The following is a 23,335-nucleotide window of genomic DNA, read 5'->3' as shown; positions in this document are numbered from 1 at the left end:
TTCCCAAACACGCCGGCTAGGGAGGGACCCTGGCCAGAGGCGCGCATGCGCCCCATCTGCTGCTGCCTGTTCCCAGGGTTCCGGAGAGCCGGGGTGGAGTCGAAGGTGTTGCTCCGGAGGCCCGCCTAGCCCTTGCTACCCCAGAAGTCGGGGTTCGGGTGCGGTCTGTCCGCCTAGAAGGTTGGAAGCAGCTGTCCGGCGCCAGCTCTCCGCCACTCTTCTATCTTTGCGCATGGAAGTCTCCAAGAGGGCATCCGGGAACCGGCGAGTTGAACTGGGGGCCTTCGACCCGGAAGAGGCAGGAAGTCGGGGCCCCGGGCTTCCTTTAAGGCGGCCGGGGGTCACTGAGCCCCAGTGGCCCGGCGGGGAGCTTTGGGTAGGCTTACTGCCTGGGGCAGGGAGGCCAGGGGCGCAGGATGTTTGGCAGGCTGGTTTTGTTTGGCTTCCCGGGCGCCTGCACTAGCGGCCACAGTGGTCAGGCCACCAGCTTCTAGGTGGCCCCCTTCGGGTCTAGCAGGGGCTGTCAGTCTTTGCTTGTCGAGAGGCTTAGCCCCTGGGAAATCCCCGCAGATCAGTGCCAGCAGGTTTCCTGCCTTGTCCACATCTATTCCAAACAACCTGTTGCGCTGACATTGCTTTGCAGAGGCACGGGCGCTTTGCTGGAGGGAGGAGACGGTGTGGTGGTCCCAAGCTTTCAGGACAGGCTTTGGGGTTCTTTCTTAACGAGAAGCACCCCTCTCCCTCTCCAGTGACATCTGGAGTTCTTCACACTAGCCTGCGTCCTAGCAACTCAAGGCGTCAGGGGCACCTTTGTACCTCACTTTCTCTGGGGTCGCCTCCTGTAATCCTTTGTACTTTGGGTAGCAAGATTAGACAAAGACCCGGATTAGAGCGACACTGCAGCTAATTCCCGACCCCCCCCTCCTTTTAATTCCCCAGCTTGCCTCCCTCAACTCTCGGCAGCCAGACAGAAATCTTTGGTGTGTAAGCACCGAGAAAAGAAAGTGAGCGCTATATTCGCGCTTCTGTCTTAGAGGGACCGACACTTAGGGGATTCTCTCTCCTGAGATGTGTTTTTGAATTGTTTCTAATTTGGAGTTTCCACCCGCTGCATAGGCTCTCCTTTAGCTTCTTTCTTGGTTTGAGACGCAGGTCGTCTAGACAATAGCTAGTCACCTACAGCTGGAATTTAAGAAAGCCTTTGAAAGCCTACTGGGTTGATCCAGTTGAGCAAGCTTTGACATTAAAAAAACAAAACAAAACAAAAAACGGGCACGCACTCTCTCTGGATGAACTCAGAAAAAAAATCATGTCCCACTAACTGATCTGAACTAAGAATAGAAAAATTTAAAAAGTGCCACTTCCAAATGAAGGGCGCTTGGCTGCAACTTCACAAAGAGCACAAGTGCATACAATTAAATATTAGGGCCCAGCAATTAGCATTTGTAACAATAGCAAATGTGTTACTCCTGGCAGAAAAAAAAAGTTTTTCCGTACTTTTGAAACCGTACTTGACGCCTCATTTCTTTGATGACTGCTCAATAGACACCCTGAAACAGTAGCGGGGCTGCTCCATCCTCTGCGCGCCTCTGGCTTGCGGGGCTTTCATCCAGGGCTTGAATTGTGTTGTCAAAGTTTAGTAGACAGAGGAGGGGGCATGAGAACGGGAGGGCGTCGTGAAAAGTCTTGGAAATCAGTATATTTTGCAGGTGTAGAATGTTCCTAATAGCCATGGCTAGTGTGTGCTCCCCAGTGGTGAGGCTATGACAAGGACAGCTGGCTAGTTTTCAGTGTGAAAACACCCCCTTGGTGGAGCAGACACAACGACACTGACCTTTCTGCGGGGGAACCAGAGATGTGCCTTTGACTGAATTAGCCACAAAGGCGTCTTGCTATGACTTTTGTTCACCAAGAAAGCAAAGAAATATTGCGTTTAATATGAAAAGTACTGTTCACAGCTTTTCCATGCCGTAGGAAGCACCAGAGTGCTGATTCACTAGCTGCCTTCTCCGGAGCTGGCTGTCGCAGGGCTGGCTGGGGTGGAGGGTGGGGACAGAACGGTGGGGACAGAGCAGGAGGAGGCGGAGTTGTTAAGTTAAATTGTCTGTTGCTGTTTCCAAGTTCTCTCTGTGGAGCAGCAAATTTATCAATCTTTTCATCTGACAATACTTTGAAATATATCATTGTTATCCCAGGTTGTTTGATAGATCATCTGTAGGCACACAGCCTTTTCCAAGGTCAAGTTGAAGATTCTTGTTTGCTATTTAATAGAGTTGTTTAAAAACTCAGAACAATGCCTGCCTGTTAAATTTTCAGTTGTTCTCATGGGATATTGGAAAGCAAGATTTCCTAATGAGTGGGTCTCTAGACACTCCATCTTTTTGAGTTAAATTCGGCAAGCAGGGTTTTGGCAATCAGATCAACAGTAGGAAAAATGAGATTTAACCTTACATCTTGCAGATACAGAGATTAAAGCCTTCTTTCCTATCTCTTCACACCTTGTACAATTGTTTAATTGTTTCAATAGCTGACCATGTCCAGTTTTCTAATTTTGTTTCACTGGGAAGCTACAAACACATGCTTCTAAAGCAGAAAGTCACAGAAATTGTGGCCAGGCTTGTGGGGTTTTGTTGTTTGTTTGTTTGACAAAGCACAGCCTGTTGTTTTAAAGCTGCTGTAAAAATAAAGCCAATTGAAAACTATGTTTATGGGCATCCTTATTTCTGTTTTAACTCTCACGACTGGCTTCACAATTTTTCTCTATATCTGTAATGATTGATTTTTTTTTATTCAACTAACTTTTATTTACCTTGCAATAATGTTCTGGACCAATGTGATAAATTACAGATATGCAAATTTCTTTGAATGGTGTTGTAAGTGTGTCTAGCTGGAGCTGAATGACTCCTTGCAAGTCAGTCTGTGCGCGCTCAGGACCCCAGGGAGCTGATCAAAGCACCCATTCTCTTTCATCCCCAGTATTCTCCTCCAAACTATTTCGATACAATATGTTTCCATGATGCACTCAGTGTGCTGGGGACATAGAACTCATTACAACCTAGCTAGTCCTGCCTACCTCTTTGTTCCCCGGCAGAAAGTCAAAGAAAACAAGGAAAAGCTCTGCCAGTTGCCAGCTTTCTGAAATGCTAAAGCATGCGTCATTTTTCACCAGGTCTGCTCTTGATATCCTCAAAAGACAAACTATGAAACCGGCCTCAGCCCTTTCTGGCATTAATTACGCTGCTGTCCAGCCGATCTGTTTTTCCTATTATATGCATTTCTCAGCAGGGATTTTTTTTTTTTTTTTTGCAAGACTAATGCAGCTGCAAGTTAAACTATGAATGCATTTTTATCACTATGGAAAAAAATGAGTGAAAAGACTGCAAAGCATACAGCAAAAACATTTGAAAGCATTCTGGTGGGGAACAGATTTAGGGCAGGCCTTGGGCGGGGGCACATGCAGGGCCTCGAAATCCAAAGTGGACTGAGAGTCCCTGAGGTTTGCAGTGAGTTCTCTGGTGCACTGTTCTCCAGTATCTTGCCATTTGAAATTTCACTTTGCTACCTGGTAAATCTTAAAGGCTAGAAAGTCCCAGTAAAATCTTGAAATGAAAAGGCTTACTAAACCAAACCAGGATGCACTTCCCTTGCATTTTGGTCCAGGATGGTGATACACATAATATAAATTTTACGTGGTTCCCTTAGTTTCTTGTGGGGTTGATTGGTTGGTGGAAATGGCTGGCAGCCAGTTCTGGGAAAGACTCCAGACCTGACTCCGATTAACCCTCTCTGGTGAAACTCTGCTGGAAACCAACTCACCAGCAATTGCCATTAATCTACTTACTAATTAAGCCAATTCATTTCTAAAGGAGAAAAATTCCTTTCTTTAGCCAAGCTGATGGGAGGAAATTTGAAAGAAGCGCCAAACTGCGTTACTGTAATTCAGCCGAGGACTGCTAAGACAAGGTGTTGATATATAGCAGCAGATTTAAAGCAAGTTTCTAGGGCAACACTCCTTTGGCGGCAGTGGTGCAGGGCGCATGGTAGATGAAGCTGGAATAATGCTCCACAGCGCCATGCCATCCCGTGTACCAGCGCCAAAAATAACAGGCCTCTCTCCAATTAAGTCTTGTTCCTTTTACGCACAAATAAATCGCTTCTCCAGCTTTCTTTTGGACCAGTCTATGGCAACTTTATGTGACAGCTACTCCAAATATATCGCTTGCTACTTAATAAGTAGCCTTAGAAATTTGTTACCCAGAGCCTGGGATCAGGTATGGTGGCAGACAGCCTTGAAGTTCGGGAACTAGAAAAGAAAAAGCTGAACGTTAGGCAGGGGAGAGAAGCAGCCTGTTTCTGCAATAAGAGGTACCTGGTTTCAGACGTGAAACTCGACCTTCGTCCTTATCAAGAAACAACATTCCAAAGTGTTTCCCTCCTCTTTCCGTACTAGTAATAAGGAATCATTTACTGCCTTTAGGACGCCTCTAAAGAGTCCTGTGCCGAAATGAGGGCAGAGTGCACCTTCCCACAGAAGGTTCATGTTCAGGGGCATTAGATCGCCAGCTGGGAGGGAGCAAATTGGCTTTGCAAAAGAAATTGGATGCTTTGGGGGACAGGGGATGAGGTAAACAAGCTCAGAGTATTATTATTATTATTATTATTATTATTATTATTACTATTATTATTGAAATCCATTCTTTCCCACCCTAGGCAGACCTCTGAGCCCCAGAACGGATTTGGCAATGCCCCCAGGGTCTCTGCAGGGCTAGAGAAAGCGCACAAAGGTCCTCCCTGAAACTCTCTTCGGTGATGAGGAGAACCTGAATGGCCAGTTTAGAAATGTCTTTGAGACATAATCACTTGCCAGGGGTGGCAAGTCTTAGGCCAGCCAGCGTGAGGAGCATCTTCATCTGAGTCTTGCTCTGTGGCCAGATTGCAGTGAACTCACAGGGCTCGCGGGGAAGTGCCGGGGAGTGAGTAACCTCTCCAAATGCTCTCTCTGGGATGTGGAATCCGACGCCACTAGAAATGAGGAAAGATGAACAGGTGTGAACTTTCTTTTACGTATTATACCCTAGCTGCTCTTCACCCTTACTCATGCCCCAGTCTCTCTGTACTTCACAACGTCTTGCCCAGCTGGGGGCGTTTTACATCACCAGGAAAATAAGTGGTGGGAAAGGTAGGTCAGAGGGTCAGAGCATCCTTGGGCTTCAAAATAGGCAATGCCAGCCAGATTTGTGTGTGTGTGTGTGTGTGTGTGTGTGTGTGTGTGTGTGTGCCTAAAGAAAGAGAGCCACTGAGGCAGGAGAACTGGAAGATGCAGCTCCCTCCCCCAGGGTGGACTCTGCCCTGTAGGGAGGGATGTTTACCAGGTGTGTTAAATTGTGAGCCAAGCGCTGGGGGGGGGGGGGGTGGGGGAGGGGAGGGGTCTGAGACAAGAAAGCCACACTGGAGATGTGGTGTTCCAGCTTTCAAGGGGAACACAAAGGCCCGAAGCTCAGCTCACTGAAAGCTAAGAGCTTGGAGACCGCAACAGAGACGGTCAGCCTGTGGTCTCTGGGAGTCAATGTGGACACTTACAGGCTGGCAGGAGGGGAACACAGAGCCAGGCTCTCACTCCAAGACTTAATGTGCGCAAAGATCAAAACGTGACAACCTCCACTTTCAATAGAGGTGAGCTTCAAAGTGGAATGCTCCATCGTCTGGGTCTTTTCGGAAAAAGGCCCTTTCTTTTTCTAGCCAGCTATCAAGGAGAGGAGCTGGAATGGCTTTTCCCAAGGTAACTTCTGTCTCAAAGAGGTCTTCAAAGTATTTTCATACCTTAACATGCCAAGATGGAACCTCTGGATTTGTGAGGACAGCATAAAAGATACCAGGTTCTGTACCCAGAAGCCTCAGGTGATTGCAATAATGCTTATGAACTTGAACAGCCTACCTAACTTTTCATTAGCATATGCTTTTACACACATTGCCTTTAATGAGACTGTGTGTGGAAGAAGAGAATGAATCTACAGGTCAGCATCAATAGGTACCGTAGTTGTGAAAGTATCCATTTGACAAGGAAGACTTAACATATTAGCAGAATAACAGGATCTAGCTAGAGCTAAATAAGCCAGAGATTTCAATCTCTTTGTTAAAAATAAGCAGTCAAGGCATTTAAGGACCAAATTTCTTTTACTTTCCATGAAAGATAATTGGGAATTTTCTAATGTGGCTCATTAGCAAAGATTAACTCCCTGGGATAGTAAATGGAAATGGTAAGAAGTCCTGTTTACCCTAAGAACTCCAACCCAGACACATTCTCCCCATAAATTTTACTAATACAACAAAAATTTAAGTTAAAAAAACAAATACTCTGAAATTCTGATTTTATTTAGTCAGTGCAGGTCTCTGAAATAATAAAAAAGGGATGTAAGTATCCTTAGAAGACTAATGACATTTCACAGGTAATGCAATTTAGAAAGAAACACTTCCATGTTTTCTTTTCCAACAATGTGCATTTTTGTAAACTGCTATAAATTGCAATTCAAAAGCAGTGATCTCACCATCCCCAATCATTTTTTATACTGATCAAATGAATGCAGATACTCCCATTTGGGAGGGGCGACATGACATTTCACTTGGCAGTTCTAAACAGGTCACAGACCTTTCACAGACCCTAAGGCAGTGGGAGGGAGCGCTTTGCTAAACCGTGTAACCAAATCAAACCAATGGTTACCCCTTTTCAAAACCACTGGAATGGTTTGCACAATGCTATTCACATAGCAGCACAGGAACTGAAAGGATGGTCATCCAATGGAGATTTCTTTCCTTTTGTTTAAACTCAGAGAGCTCAAAAAGTGATACTTGAAGGCAGACAGTTACATTTGCCATGATAAAAAAAAATCATATATGGTCCACATGCATCTGTGTTGGCACTGCTCGGCATAGCTGTAACTGGCCATTTGTACCAATCTATATGCACACGTATGTATACGTATATGTGTGTCTATTTATTGGAAATGTTTCTTTGTTTGAAAGCACAGGCACAAAGACACAACATGGCTGCCCTGGAGATGACCTATTGCTTTCAAGTTGCTTGAACACATCAGAATTTCCATTGTTAAGGTTGATTAATTGAAACTGATAAGTTACCATGGATAAAGATTGTTTTTCTGTTTAATGTGGTGGGCCAGATTTGGTAAATGCCTCATTCATGTAGCTTTGCAGAGCAGCATATGGGCAAGAGTCATTCAGTATCACAAACATATACAATTTATTATGCTCACAACCAAAAGGCCTTCTGCTTTAATGACAAAGCTTCAATGAGAAATTCCTTTTAAAGAGTCACTAGGAACATGAAATGTGATTATTTATTCTTAGAGTTTCTGTGGGTGATTTAAAAGACATAATATTTAAAGACAGCACCACACACTTACATACACTGTACCTTAGTGTGACTCACCGGGAATAAAGCATCTAAAATGTGAGAAACACACAAGGAGAGCACATGTTGCCATATCATGCTACCTAACCTACACAGAGTTGTTAGTTACCACGGCTATGCCCCAGTGAGATTTCAGGCTTCCCCGTTACTAGCAGAAAGGGAAATGTTTTGGTGAATAATAAGTCCATTTCAGGAAGCCTGTTTTTCTTATTGAAAAAACAAAGACATTAAAAAAAAATCACCCAGGGAGTGGCACATTGGACAGTGAATGCATACTTTTTTTATAACTAATTCTTTCTTGTACTAAAAAAACAGTATCTCTTTTAAAGAGTTAATTATATGAAAACATGAATATTTACCACTAAAGGTAAGGTTGCTATTATTTTTTTAACTCTTGTAGATAAACTTTTTTTTTTTGCCTTTTCATGTAGGTTGCTATGCAATAATCAGAAAAAAGTAATAGCCAAAATTATGAAAGGTACATTAATGAACTTAAGAACCTATTATGCCAAACTATCAAAGAGACAGTTACCATATTTAGCTTTTATGCCTCATCAAATAAATTCTCTGGTCATTCATGCCCAAGAAGCAGTTCAAGTTCACCCGACATTCCTCATTTACATTAGATGGGCAGTCACAGTTCAGTTTGGAGAGTAATAAAGCACATTTGTCACAGCTGACCACCACTAGTATGCGTTTTATAAAGGCTGGATGTCTACTGCAAAGCTAATTGGCACACCATCACTTGTAAAATTCCTTTCTGCATTTTGAAATGATATCCTGTATCTAAGTTTTAAAGAGAAATTTCTTCTCCTTTCACTTTTTGGAACCTGCTTTTTTTGCTGGACCTGAACAGAGGTCGTGAGTGAAGCCGGGCTGAGCAGCTCTGGTGTGTACGTAACAAGACCCTTCTCTGTAGAACATAACAAATTATGCATTTCACATCGCGGCTTTTGTGAGAAAATGGAGCCCCATTCTGTTCCCTAACGCCTCCTTAAGAGAAGCCGGGCTCCTGTGATCTGTCTTTACCACTGTCCCTACTCTTCATGGGTTCTTTTGAAAAACTTTTTTCTTTGGACTCTTAGCCTATATCATTTTTGCAAGTATGAGTTCAAAGTCACAGCAGCTTTTTCTATAGACCAATGAGCAGCGTGGGAGCCTGGGGTTGCAATGTTAGCCTGCCTTTGATTTTTGGTATTCAGTGGTAATGCTGTCATTACATAACTACATGCTTGAACTATATATGAGCAAACAAATGTGATTTTTTCTAATTAAGATGTTAAAAACATATTATTAAAAATATTTTTTTCTCTATTTCAGTTCTGTGTTGCTCTTATGGGAAAGAAGCTATTGATGAGCAATCCTGAGTAACCAAAAAGCAACTTCTGTGGAAATGATGCTGAGTGTAGGAAACACCACCCTACCTCCTGAGCCCTGTGGAGATCTGACTTCTCCTGAATGTTCTGGTCTTGGTGTCTCAGAATATACACTTGGAGCCCGGAAAATCTGTCTCCTTAGTGCTTCGCCCCAGGATTGGACTACAGTAGATATTCCTAACATTTGTGGGATGAACGAATGAACACATAAATAAATAAATGACAAGGAGAAGGTGTAAGCTAGAAGATAATGTGATCCCTAAGAAGCCACAGCACTGTGATTTTCTGCCACACTGACCCTGGTCTTGTCCACATAATCTTACTTTATTGATAAGACAAGAGAGCAAAAGGTGAAGTCAATAGAAATTTGAGTAAATCTGGTACATAGAGTTTGCTCTTGAGACCCTAAGGTCCATCTTGAGGAATGAGAGACAAGAGTCTGATTGTCCATCAGCGCTACAGACTGTGTGTGAGCCTGCTCATGGTCAGCTAAATACTCATGAGCCCAGCACCATGCAGAAGACCGGCCACTTAGGTAAAGACGTCTACCAAAGCCCAGAAGCCCAGCATTGCTTGAAACATCAGAAAACTCCAAGTCATTGCAAGGACCAGCTGGAGAGCTCATGCAGGGAAGAGGCAGGGCATGTGAATAGCCTACCTTCCTTAACTGGGACTTGATTTCAGCATGAAAGCCACAGAGATCTACTAAAGGACTAAACAAAAACGACAAAGCATGAAAAAGGAAGAAGCCAAAGAGTGAAATCCTTAACAACCCTGACATCTAATTCCCCAAACAAGGGCAGTCTGGGGAAGAGCAGGCAATCCTGAGGATATGTATATGCTGGAGAGAAGGGGACAGAAGCTTTAGATTCCTCCCAGGAAACTCTCCCAGGTCTCCACAAACAGGAAAGGGGAAGAGCAACAGTGACTTGGTGGGAGAAAAGAAGAAGAGGTGCCTGGGTGGGTTTACAAGAAGAATCCACCATGGATGTTCTCTTGAGTGGCAGGACAGGTAGGATGCCCTGAGAGGCTGTAGGAGCAGCAGACTTGGCTGAATTGCCCTAGTAAAGACTTTAAGAATTAAGGCTGAAGGCTGCAGGTTCCAGTGGGATGGTCACTAAGTCCTGGAGATCTAAGGTACAGCAAGTGCTGTGGTTAATAATACAGCACTAAACTTGAAATACACTAGGAAGCGAGCTCTTGACAAAGGATAAAAGGAGGAAGGGGTTGAAAAATGAGCCAAGAGGATGGGAGGAGGAGGGAGGATACAGAAGAAATGAGAAAGAAAAGAAGTATATTGAGGGTGGTGAGGTAATCATGCTAATTAACAAATTTACCACCCAAATCCTCTCCTTCCTCCTCCTCCTCTTCTTTTTCTTCTTCTTCCTCCCCTTCTTTGTCTTCTTCTTCCTCCTTCTTCTCTCCTTCTTCTATTTCTGCCCATTCCTCCTCCTCCTCCCTCTCTTTCCCCAGTAATGAAATGTTGAGGTAGACCTAGAAACTCTGCCTTAGCAGTGCCAATGAGAAGGGACCAATGAGGAGAGAGAAGTGGGCAGGCAGCAGACAGAGCCTGGACAAGTCTGGGACATGCGGGCTGGAGAGAAAGAAAACAGGTTCAGATTTCTTCCAGGTTGGTGTTCACAGAAAGGAAAGGGTAACAGGAGCAGTGTTTTCATGGGAGGGAAGGAGAAAAATGTGCTTGTATCCACCACGGGTGCTCTTTTCTGTGAGAGAACATTTAGGGATGTAGAGAGATCATGACCTCCATGTATGAAACTGAGCCTCAAGAGAATGAACTGTAGACTCAGTTTTCTTGTGTATGTGTGTATTCTTGTGTGTGGGTACACAGACACATAAGTATATAATCCATGTGTCATTCTTAGTAATGCCAGCCCCCTACTTTGAGATGGGTCTGTTATTATCATGTTATTATCATGGTTAGGTGTTTGGCCTGTGAGCCCATGAGATCCCTCTGTCTCAACTCTGGGGTGATTAGTGAAAGCCACAATGCCTAACACATTTTCATGGGTTTTGGGATTAAAGTCAGGTACTCATGCTTACCAGGCAAGCACTGAACCCTGAGCCAGCTCCCCACTCAAGTTCACTTTTGTCAAACATTTGTTAGCTCACTAACTTCCCAGGATGCAGCAGGCACATTCACATAGAAGCCTTATTCCATTTAAATTCTTACTGTCAAAGAAAGTCTTGAAGCTGGAGAGCAGCAGTGTTCTAACTGTAAGAAGCAATGGCTTTCTGTGGTACTTAGCAAATGGTGGTATTCCTTACCACCTCCTGTGAGGCAAAACGCAAAGATTAGATCCCTCAACTTGCTTGGTAGAATGTAGTCTAACTACGTAACATAGGTGTTTTCCATTGTTACAGTGTTATTCTGGGTTTGTTTCATGCATGTTACTTTTCTGTTGTAATAAGCATTGTGACCAAAGCAACTTCAGAGTTTCTATTGGTTTAGGTTCTGGAAGGTTAGAGTCCATGTAGGGGGGAAGGCATGGCATGACAGCAAGAACAGGAAGCTGGCTGACCACATGTTCATCCACATAGGAAGGAGAGAAGAGGGGAGAGGGCAGGGGAGAGAAGGGGTGGGACGGGGGTGGGGAAGGAGCACAAACTCTCACCCCACCCCCTCTCCAACCCCCAATTACAATTACGTAATTCATCCAGAAAGGCTGTACTTAAAAGTTTCCATGACTTTCCCAGTCAGTACCAGCAGTTAGGAGCAAAGCTGTGGGGTACCTTTCTCATTCAAAAACCACCATATTCCACCCCAAGGTCCCCATAGGCACATGGGCATATCATAACACAAAATATATTTAGTCCAACTTCAGAAGTTCCCATACTTTTTAAGTCTCAATACCGTTGAAAAGTTTTTAAAGTCCCTTCTAAGACTGAAGTCAATTTTAAAATTACCACTTAGTTAAACAAAGGGACAATTTATATCCTCCCAACATACAATGACACGTTGTATATATTACCACTTCAAAATGGAGGAATGGGAGCATGGTGAGGAAAGATTAGACCCACAGCAAGGCTGACACTTAGCAGGCAAACACCAAATCCGGTAGTTCCATGTCTAGTATCTGGGGCTTTGATTTCAAAAGTAGTTCTGCCCTTGCAGCTTCACCGCCTGTGATGTAAGCCTTTGTCTTGGGCTGGTTCCACTCCCTGTATGCAGCTCTCCTTGGTAGATGATGATCTCATGACTCTGGCATCTCCAATATCTTGGAGTCTCTCCCACACCAAACAGCTTCATTCTACGACCTCTCAGTGCATCTTTGAAGGAACTGTAACACTATGACATGTTTCCTGGACTCGGTAGATATCTGACACTATAGATGAAGAACCCAGGACTCTCTCAAGCACCTCATGGCTGATACTGCTAAACGTAGTTGCCAGCATGAGGTTTGCCCTGGCCTCTTGAACTGCCGTTGCACCAGCATCTGTACATTCAAGCTATTGCTTTCTATGAGTAAGTAACCCCTTAGCTCTCTTTCACAAGATGGGTACTTGGCTGGGTATGGTCTTGCCTTGAGAGTACTTTTTTATCTTCCCAATAAAAAGCAGGAGGCTTCTCTTTAATAATGCTGGTCTCCTTAACAATCACAGTCTTTCTTTTAACACAACGGTGGCTGCAGGGTTTCCCAATGTCCTCTTCTCCAAACATCATAGTTTTCATTTCTTTTTACCCTGCTTCTTGCGCTTTTCCATTGTAGGGCTGAATAAGGGTAATCAGTAATAACCATGCCACAGACTCGATACTTTACTGCTATGAATTTTCTTCTACCAGATAAATCCGTCTATTATTTTAAAATTTAGCTTCATATAAACTCTTAGGACATGGGCAGAAAATAATCAGGTTCTTTGCCAAAATATCACATGAATGGCTTCTAGCCTAGTTGCTACTCAGAGTTCTTGTTCCCTTCTGAACCCTCAGGGTCTGGGATTACACTGCTCACATAGCTTTCAGCATTACGGTCTTCCAGGCTCCTACTAGAATGGCCAGATAAGCTCTGGTTACAACATCAATGTTTTTCTAGGCCAATGCTTTGAAGTCTTCCTCATTCCTCTTAAAACCAACATGGCCAAATTCTTCACAGTAACAACTTTACTTTCCTGCTTCCAGTATCTGTTGTGATAAAATGGTCCCAAGATTCTAGAGGAATGGAGTGCATCATGGCGGAGAAGCGTGGCGGCAGGGACAGGGAGCAAGCTGACCACATTCTCAGCCACACAGGAGGTGGAGAGCAAACAGGAAGGGTGAGGCACAAACCGTTAATGCCCACCCTGAGATATATTTTCCCCAGTAGGGGTGCACCTTCCAAAGGTTCTATAACCTCTCCAAACTGCCACCAAACATGGCACAAAGTACTCAAATACTTGAGCCTATGGAGGATACTTCTTATTTAGACCACCACACTTTCCAAGCTGGGTGGCTTAACAGAAGTGTGTTCTTAGTTCTATAGGCTGTAAGTCTAAAACTTGAGCATCTGAAGTCAGAAAGCCATGCTGTCTTTGAGACTGGGTGCATGCCTTCTTTGCCTCTCTGCAGCTCCTGGTGATGGCTATCAATCCTGGCACTCATTCATTTGTAGTTGAATCATGCCAATCTCCTCTCTCCTGATTTACTCTTTTCTCTGCCCCTTCTTTTCTCCCCCTCTTTACTATCTCTTTCCTTATCTCTTTTCATTTTCTCTATTCCCCCACCCAATTTTGTAACAACTCAGTGCTATGTCTGAGAGTGTTCAGTGTTTATACAGTGTTTTTCTCTAAATATTGACACTGGATACAATGAGTTGGTATAAACAGAGCTTTTAGGGCAAAAGCCTCATTCTGGAATCACCAACAAGCTAGGTTTTTATCAGCTGTCTCCTATACAGAAATTAAAGAGACAAGTAATTGGGAAAAGCACAGGAAATAAATTTATTTAACGGGGCCACACTGGGACGAACAGGTGAAGAAGTTCATTGACCCCAAGTTTATGTTCAGGGTATAGACATGAGCTTTATGTTTAAATAGAGAAAGATTTGTGTCAGTCTTGATAAAGGTGTCGTTTCCTTGAATTTTGTCTTAGTTCTGGTACTTCAGGGTGGTCCAAAGAAATCATTATTGATTGAAGGGAAAAGGTACTGGTCCTTAGATGATTACTTAGATGATTACTTCTGCTCCAAGTAATCATCTCACGGAGCAGCCTCTTCCTCACTGGTAATTGTTCTCATCAAGAGTGTCAGCGCTGTTTTGGTCCAGAGAATCGTCGCTGTACCTAGAATCTATGGTGACTCAAGAGGAAAAGTTAAGGGCAGTGATTTAATCCTATGCCTTCAGCTAAAGTGAGATAGACACAACATAAAGGAAGGTGTGTCATGCTTTCAATTTACTTTTAGTTACATATGGGCCCAAAGAGCTTTTGGACCGTCATTGTTTTTGTTTTGTTATGTTTTATATTGTTGGAGGGGTAGGATTGAACATATCCAACCCATACACATGCTTTTCCTGAAGGAAGAACCATGTTTCAGTCATAACAGCTACAAAAATCTTTAAAGATGCAACAAACTTAATGTGTGTGTGTGTGTCTGTCTATCTGTGTATCTGCCTGTCTGTCTGTGTGTCTGTCTTGTGTTTGTGTATGTGTGTGTGTCTGTCTTGTGTCTGTGTATATTGTCTGTCTATCTGTCTCTGTGTATATGTGTCTGTCTGTATGCTTGTGTCTCTCTGTGTGTATGTATGTCTCTCTCTGTGTATTATATGTGCGTTTGTTTCTAAGTATTAAATCTGAATACTGAATACATACAAAGTGAATGATCTTATATTCCTAGCCCTGAAGTATTCTTTAAAATTTTTCTTTTTAAAACAGAAATTCAAGGTATACTTTTGATTCAGAAGCCAATAATGAGCATGACTATTGATGTCTTTAAGATAAATAAATAAATAAATAAATAAATAAATAAAGCTTAAATGAAATGAAGTTTCCTTTGTCTAGAATGTAAAGAAAACTCCTGATTTGAATATATAGAATTATTTTGGAGATGAAAGAAGGAGTATAATGTAGTGAATTAATTATTTAGTATTCCACAAAGATATGATAGTAACATTTAAAAATAAAATAAAGAAGACATACTACATAAAATAAGATAAATATTTTTTTGTAGTAAAAAATTAATGAGTCTGCTGTCGACTGAATCCTGTCTTCTCAAAACATGAACTCCTAACCCCTAGTATTAGTAAGCTTTCTCCTACTATACCACATTGCCTGAGGAAATGAGCTTGTGAAGAATGTGCTCCTTTGAATGTGGCTTCAGAGTTTCACTCCACCCTCAGTTGGCCCTACTCTTTAAGGTGATAGTGGGGGCAGTGTCTCAACACTAGCTTTGCTAGTGGAGCAAAGCTGTCCACCTTCTAGTCAAAAGATTAAAAATGCTGGAGGCCAGCATTCCACAATACCTTCTAAGGACATGTCCCCAATAAACTAAAACCTTCCAATAAGTCTAGACTTATCCCTTAGAGGTTTGGTCACTTCTCAGTAACACAATAGGCTGAAGTAAAAGCCTCGAACACATGGGCTTTGGGGTGCTTTTCAAATCTAAGTTACAGCACTCCTGTGACTCTCTATGACCTTAATTGAGATAAGATTATTGCAGATGATCAAGTTAAAATGAAGTTATTATGGGAGAGAAGAAGGGTAGAGGAGGTGGAAGGGAGGGTGGAGGGAGATGTTTTTTATCTACAAACCAAAATTCCAAAATAAACACTGGTTCAGAACACCAAAAAAGCCAATAATAAGTTGTCAGAACGTAAGTTCACTGCACATGAATTCAAGCTTATGCAATAGTTTGAGAATGACTTAAAATGCGCATTTATATTCAATGTTACAGTTGATAATGTCCATTAAAATATGTTAAAGCAACTTAAGAAAGAATATCTACAACAAAAAGACAATTAAAAAAGTCAAATATCTTGGAAATATGAAAATTAGGAAAGTGAGGGACTGACATTTTAAATTGACACAGTTGAAGAGAGAACGAGAGAACTGGAAAACAATATCAAAGCATTCGCCTACAACCACAATAGAAAGACATAAAAATTATGTGGATTAAGAGAATGTAGAGTAGGTTGAAAGATGTTCAGGATGATTTCTCCTGTTGCGTGTTGCATGCTGAAAGAGAAATATTTGAAAAGCTGACAGCTGATAATTTTCTAGAGGTAAACAAACGTATAGATAATCTCAACCATTCTCTCCATGTTGACAGCAACTAATACAGAGGGTAACAGATTGTTGTGGTAATAAACATCAGAAATAAAGAGTTAACCATAAAAAAGTGGAGCAAATCCACAAACTATAGACAAATTGCCACCTAACATTTTAGAACTTTGCACAGTGCCTCAAAGGTGTTGATAAAATGGCTACATATATAGAAAAAATAGCTGCCTGTAATGGCTAATACTGATTGCTGACATGGCAGGATCTGGAATCACACAGAAGCCTACAAGCACACCTGAGCCATATTGTGGAAGACTGGGTTGAGGTGCGAAGACCCCCTCATCCTGGTGACCCCACTGCAGGGCGGGGATCCCAGGCTGAAGGAAATAGAGCAAGCTGACCTCACTAGCACTCGTCTTTCTTTTTCAGCCCCCTCAAGCCCCTGCCTCCACGATTTGCCTACAGTGATGGACCACACCCTTGGACTGGGAGCCAAAGGAGCCTTTTGTCCGTTAAGTTTTGTATCTTCTTCGGGTGTTTTGTCACAGCAAAAAGACAAGAAACTAATATATTGCCAACCTGGAGTTTCACATGTTGAACGTCAATAATGAGTTAGAAAAGGAAGATACAATACACCATCGCTAGAAGTCACATCAAACCAGTATTGAACCAATGGCATTTTAAACATGCACATATATTGAAAATACAGATATAAAGTATACATTTAAATAAAATAAATAATATCTCAAGCTTTCAAAAACAGAAGGAGTAAAAAAGAATAGAGAAAATGTTATCAATTTAAATAAAACAATGAAAAGCGTGCTCGCTTCAGCAGCACATATACTAAAATTGGAACGATACAGAGAAGATTAGCATGGCCCCTGCGCAAGGATGACACGCAAATTCGTGAAGCATTCCATATTTTTTTCAAAATTGGAGGAAAACATGGAGTTAGTCAATTGGCATGGAGCACGTCTCACCCCTGGGGGCAATGGTCTCCTGAACCTACTCAGACCTCGGACACCACCACTGCTAGTTCTAGAACTGACGCAGGATGTTCCAACGAGGGGTTAAGGCTTCTCATAATATTTCCTATAAGCCCACACCTGTTTGTCTATATCCCCCAGTTTTATTCATTATTAGCCAGATAGAGCCAAGTAATTGTGGTAATGATACTTGCTTTTTTGCCCAATGCTGGAATGCTAGTAAAGTTAGGTATGCCCTGGTTACTCGCATGCCTCACTGGGTGCCTGTGCCCATTGATGCCCCTCACGCTATGACTCTCTTCAGACAGAAAAGGGATCTTGGAACTACAGCCACCATTGTTACTACCATCTCATTGACGGCTGTTGGAGCTACCACCAGGGCATTAGCCATGAGTCATACTGGGCAGACTGCTCAGACCCTGAATAATCATTTAGCCAATGTAGCTCATGCCTTAGTTGTACATAAAGGAATTAATGCTCAACTAAAAGGAAGCTTGATGGTGTTCAATCAGAGGATTGACCTCTTGCAGGAGCAAATTGATACCCTATGGCAAATCGCTCAACCTGGCTGTCAATGAAAGTATGCTGGACTTTGTGTCACTAGCATACAACATGAGAATTTTTCCTGCGCTGCAAATCTGTCTAAACAATTGTCTAGCTATATTTTAGGTAATTGGACTGGAGAATTCGATACTACGATGGAGCAGCTGAGAGTGGCCATTGTCACAGTAAATTCTACCGGAGAGGACGCAGGACTAGCCACAGGATTATCAACATGGATTGCTGTAGCCATGAATCATCTGAAGGAATGGGCGGGCATGGGAGTGTTAGCAGGCCTTCTGGTGTTGGTCTCCTTCGTTTGCCTGTGGTATATATGCAAGATTAGAGTCTCACAACAGTGTGATGCAGCCATGATCATTCAGGCCTTTACAGCCATTGAAGCAGGACATTCTCCCCAAGCATGGTTGGATACCATAAAAAGCTAAAATGATACGCTCAGGATGCGAGGCTAAGCACTGCGCTCAGGGTCAGCCACTTTGGACCCAGAGAAGAGCATGTCTGATTGCATGCGGGTTGATGCCCCAGGTCCTGCCTCTGAGAAAAAGGTATTGGACGGGTCTGATGCTCTTTGGGTGGATGACACCTAAATGAACATCTGTACAAAGTCCCAATTTATTTCTAATATCAGAGATCAGACCTCTACTCTTGCCTGATGCGTCTAAAACAAAAAGGGGGAACTGTAGAGAGCTGCGGAATGCTATGCCTTAAAGATGGAGCTGGTTTCCGCCTTCCACCTTCCCGATGGTGAGTGCTCTCTGTCACGAACAACTCCACATTTGGCTAAGGCCGAGGATCTGGCTTGCTTCCATGTATGTGGACCTATCTGCATTGCCCCCGTGGCACGCCTGGGTTGGCTACCCAGAGGCTATTTAAGCTGTGGGCTGGCTTTCCCCGGGGTCCGAGGATTGTTCAATGTTCCTGAATAAACTGCATTGAAAAAAAAAAAAAAAACAATGAAAAGCACAGTAGGAAATAATACAAATAGCAAAAAAATATAAAAGTAAGGTGATAGAAATAAGTACATGTAACCAGGCATGGTGGCGCACATCTGTAACCCAATCATGCTGGCAGGCAGAGGCAGGTGGATTGCATTGAGTTCAAGGCCAGCCTGGTCTACAAAGCCTTAGACTGGGAAACCCTGTCTCAAAAACTGTCCCCACCCCCAATAAAGAGAAAGAAAGGAAAAACATACATGTATATCAAACCCTACAATTTTAACATAATATCCACCTATTAAAGAGTAGCGCTGAGGTCTGAGAAGATAGCTCATTTAATGAAGTACTTGCCTTATGAGCATCAGGACCAGAGTCAGATGCAAACAACTCATGTAGAACACAGGGCATGTTGGTATATCCTTGTAATGCCAGTACTGGGGACATAGGGTCAGGCATATCTCTGGCCCTGGCCAGTCAGCCGAGCTTACTTGCTGACCTCCAAGCTATTTAAAGACTCTGAGGAACAACACCTGAGGTTGTCCTCCAAAGTTCACATACACACCCACACATGTAATATGAACCTGCACGTGAACACATACACATACATACATACATACATGCATACACACATACTAAACACAAATAATTATTAGATATAAAAAGAAAAAAAGTAAAATTGAAGTTGCTTAAATTAGAAAACATAATTCAACAAAGTGTAAAAATAGTTAAAGAAACAATGCAAACATTTTTGTATGTGTATATGTTGCTGTATGTGCATGTGTGCATGGTGGTGGTGCTGGTGGTGTGTGTGTGCATGCTCTTGAGCCAATGCACAGAGGCTTGAGGGGGATAGTAGATGTCCTATTCCGTCACTCTCCACCTTGAGCTATGCTGGCAGCTTGCCAACACCAGCGGTCCCCCTACTCTCTCTCCTCCACACACTGGGGTTACAGGGGAGTGTGACCATGATGCACAGTTTCTTTTTTTACATTTTGGTTCTAGGGATTTGAACTCATGTCCTCATGCTTGAGCAGCAAGCACTCTTACCTGTTTAGAAATTTCCTAACCCTGCAACGAAAATATTTGTAAAACTACTACTATGGTGTTAGCTACATGACACAGTATAACTTAAGACATCATTTTGTTCTGACGACAGTGTCCTTTCCTTTACAGAAGCTTTTCAGTTTCATGAGGTCCTATTTATTGATTGTTGCTCTTAGAGCCTGTGCTGTTGATGTTCTGTTCAGGAAATTGTCTCCTGTGCCAATGAGTTCAAGGCTCTTCCCCACTTTTTCTTCTAACTGATTTAATGTCTCTGGCTTTATGTTGAGGTCTTTGATCCACTTGGACTTTAGTTTTGTGCAGGGTGGTAAGTATGGATCTGTTTTCATTTTTCTACATGTAGACATCCAGTTAGACCAGCACCATTTGTTGAAGATGCTACCTTTTTTCCATTGTATGGTTTTGGCATCTTTGTAAAAAATCAGGTATTCATAGGTGTGTGGGTTTATTTCTGGGTCTTCTATTCAATTCCATTGATCCACCATTCTGTTTCTATGCCAGTACCATGCAGTTTTTATTACTATAGTACAGCTTGAAATCAGGGATGGAAATATCTAAAGAAGCTAAGCAAGGAGATGACCCTGGGCAAGATGACCAGATGCAGAAAGGCAAAGAGGGTGGACATCAGAAGAGGGAGAAAGCAGGCAACAGGACAGGAACCTACCACAGAGGGCCATTGAAAGATTTTACCCAACAAGGTATCAAAGGAGATGATGAGACTCATAGCCAAACTTTGGGCAGAGTACAGGAAATCTTATGAAAGAAGGGGGAGATAGGAAGACCTGGAGGGGACAGGAGCTCCACAAGGAGAACAACAGAGAAAAGAATTTCTGAGCGCAGGGGTCTTTTCTGAGACTGATACTCCAACCAATGACCATACATGGAGATAACCTAGAGCCCCTAGAAACCCTGTCCAAATGTAGCCCATGGCAGCTCAGTCTCCAGGAAGGTTTTCTAGTAATAGGAACAGGAACTGTCTCTGACATGAACTCAGTGGCTGGCCTTTGATCACCTCCCCCTAATGGGGGAGCAGCCACAGAGGAAAACAATGCTGCCAGTCCTGATGAGACTTGATAGGCTAGGTCAGAGGGAAGGGGAGGAGGACCTCTCCTATTAGTGGACTTGGGGAGGGGTGTGGGAGGAGATGAGGGAGGGAAAGTGGGATTGGGAGGGGATGAAGGAGGGGGCTACAGTGGGGATACAAAGTGAATAAACTGTAATATATAAAAATAAAAAATATAAAAAAATTAAGAAAAAAGATATCAAAGAACTACAAGGTTATAGAGGGACAGTGTACACAATGATTCTCCAACTAATTTGATAGACTCTTAAAATATGTAAGACTTTAAAAATGTACAGAATTACTTAGAAAATCAGACAAATACTCAGGCATGATTTTTTTAGATTCCTCTTTTAGAAAAGCAGGATGGCAAGTATACAATAGAGTAGAAGCAAACATCTGTATCACTAAATTAACAAGATGATCTAATAGGATGTCACAGAATTCTGCCTTCAGCAAATAGAATGTATTGATCATTTTGAATTTGCATGGAATACTTCCAAAGTTCTTCACGAAGGAGTTATATACTAATTTTTAAGGATGAAAATCTTAAATTTCTGACTTAAAGACAGTGAAACCAAATGTCAATAATTAAAGATAAGCCAATTCTGAGAAAATTTTTAGAAAAGCCACATGCTAAAGAGGAAACAACACTAAGGTAGAATTATTCTTAAATCCTAGTGTTGAGTGCTGTATGTCAACATGTATGGGGGATATAACTAAGACATGCTTCAGAGTCTCAAATACGTTTACTAAAATGCAGTAAAAATGCATTGAAAGAGTGTAACAAGACAGATGTGGTATGTTGACCCTATTATAATATGGGAAGTCTTAGCCAGGACAGTAAGAGAGAAATAGACGGTATATGGATGAGACAAGTCTTTCAAATTGCTATTACTGGCTACACAAAATGATTCTTTTTCAGATACATAGTTAGAATGATTATAGCTCAACTACTTCTGTGAACACAAAATCAAAATGCTCCAGGTGTGGTGGTGTACCCTTCTAATCCTGGGGAGGCAGAGGTGGATGGGCCTCTGTGAGTTCAAGGCTGGTCTGTTTGTTCTACATGGCCGGTTCTATGACAGACAGGCTACCCAGTGAGATCCTGTCTCAAATGAAATTAATAAAAAATGAAAACACAAACTAACAACAATAGATGTTTAGTATACATCATAAGAAACTATTCATAATAGCAACAAAGAATACATTATTTACATATCTAAAATTACTTAGGAATAAACCAAAAATATGTAAGATATTTCTAAAAGTATTATACAACTTTATTACAGAAGACAGACAGGCTTTCAAATCAATCAAGATTATGTTCCCAGCTAGGAGATCTCAATGTTATAAAAATGTGAATTCTTCCTAGATCAGTCTTTAACAGCAAGAGGATTTCTTAACAGATCTTGTCAGGACAGTATAAAATCCACATGATGATGTAAGGAACAAAGAATGACTTAGGCAAATCTGTTGAACATGATGGGAAGTCTTATTTTACCTAGTGTCCAGTTTTATTTTAAAACCAAAGCAATTTAAACTCTGCTTCAGAGAAGAAAAAACAAAGTGTGTTGCATAGACCGGGTAGCCCAGAACCAACTTATATCTGCTGGAAATGTGTTGTGTTGCTGAGGTCGTGCTAAACATCGGGAGGGCTGGAGTAGGGAGGGGAAGTGGCAACAGGGTGATCAACTATTCTGTAGAAACAACAACAACAAAATGATGCTTCAAAGTCACACCATTTGATTCCACAACAATTAGTTCCAATGCTTTCAAAGGCTGAAGTATGAAAATCAAGTTAATGTTTTCAGGGGATGTATGTGATAACTTTAGCAGATTTCAGATTTAATTTAACTTTTTTAAATTAAAACACTATGAAAACAAGTTCTAGATTACAAGTTTGAAAAAATGTGAGTGTGCAGAAATTAAAAACTAACAACTTTAGTTTAACAAGGGACATCAAAAGTACCATTAAAAGATAAACGGGCGGTACACGCCTTTAATCCCAGCACGTGCAGAGGCAGAGACAGGAAGATCTCTTTGAGTTTGAGGCCAGCCTGGTCGACAGAGTGAGTCCAGGACAGCAACACAGAGAAACCCTGTCTTGGGAGAGGGGGAGGTGGAGGGAAACATAGATCATATAAACCATGTAACAAAGGGCTAATGCTAGGAATGAAAGGAGTTCAAAACCAAAGGAAAGAAGACTTGCCCAATAAAGAGTAGAAAAAAGTACTAACAGCAGTTCACAGAGAAAGCAACCCAGAAGGTCTGTATGCACAGGACTTCTCACCAGCTAACAGGAAGTTTGAACCATAATGAGCAAGTATGGACCCCAAGCATTCACAGAAATTTGAGTTAGCACAAACGTGGAAATTCTGGCGTGTGTGTAAACTAGTACATTGACGCTCCTAGCATGACTTGATGGTATTCCAGGACACCTCTGGAGTTTCTGTTTCTAGCTATTCACTGTGGTGAGGCTCTTACACAGCACACTGTGGGAAACTACAGTTTCCAAGCAGCTACCGCCTGTGCTCCGATAGGCTGCAAACTTCCTAAATTCCCACCAACAGGAGAATAAATGTGTTGTACAGTCTGGGTATAGCCATCACCTCGAATTCTTGGGAATGGCATTGTATTTACTTAAATTTTTCTGAATATTCCATACAAATTGCCTGTATATTATGATACAACTTGGGGTGGGACTAACCACAAAAGG

The 23,335-nt window shown here is 42.3% G+C and overlaps 1 protein-coding gene and 1 non-coding gene across 2 annotated transcripts in view; one reads left to right on the top strand and one right to left on the bottom strand.

Moving 5' to 3' along the window:
* Positions 1-13,713: 13,713 nt before the first annotated feature.
* C19H10orf67 (chromosome 19 C10orf67 homolog) overlaps positions 13,714-23,335 on the bottom strand; it is a 102,660-nt gene continuing 93,038 nt past the window's right edge. Inside the window, exon 16 of the mRNA XM_060372319.1 lies at positions 13,714-14,084. Within this exon, the coding sequence (XP_060228302.1) occupies positions 14,014-14,084 (71 nt within the window). The 3' untranslated portion in view covers positions 13,714-14,013. The remainder of the gene's footprint in view (positions 14,085-23,335) is intronic.
* Positions 16,832-16,938, top strand: LOC132649385 (U6 spliceosomal RNA). The gene has a single exon (XR_009587821.1). It is a non-coding gene; the product is annotated as a U6 spliceosomal RNA (small nuclear RNA).

This window comes from Meriones unguiculatus, chromosome 19 (genome assembly GCF_030254825.1).
Source record: "Meriones unguiculatus strain TT.TT164.6M chromosome 19, Bangor_MerUng_6.1, whole genome shotgun sequence".
In the NCBI taxonomy this organism is placed as follows: domain Eukaryota; kingdom Metazoa; phylum Chordata; class Mammalia; order Rodentia; family Muridae; genus Meriones; species Meriones unguiculatus.
Note: the sequence above shows the minus strand (reverse complement) of the source record. Positions and strands in the feature narration are given on the sequence as shown.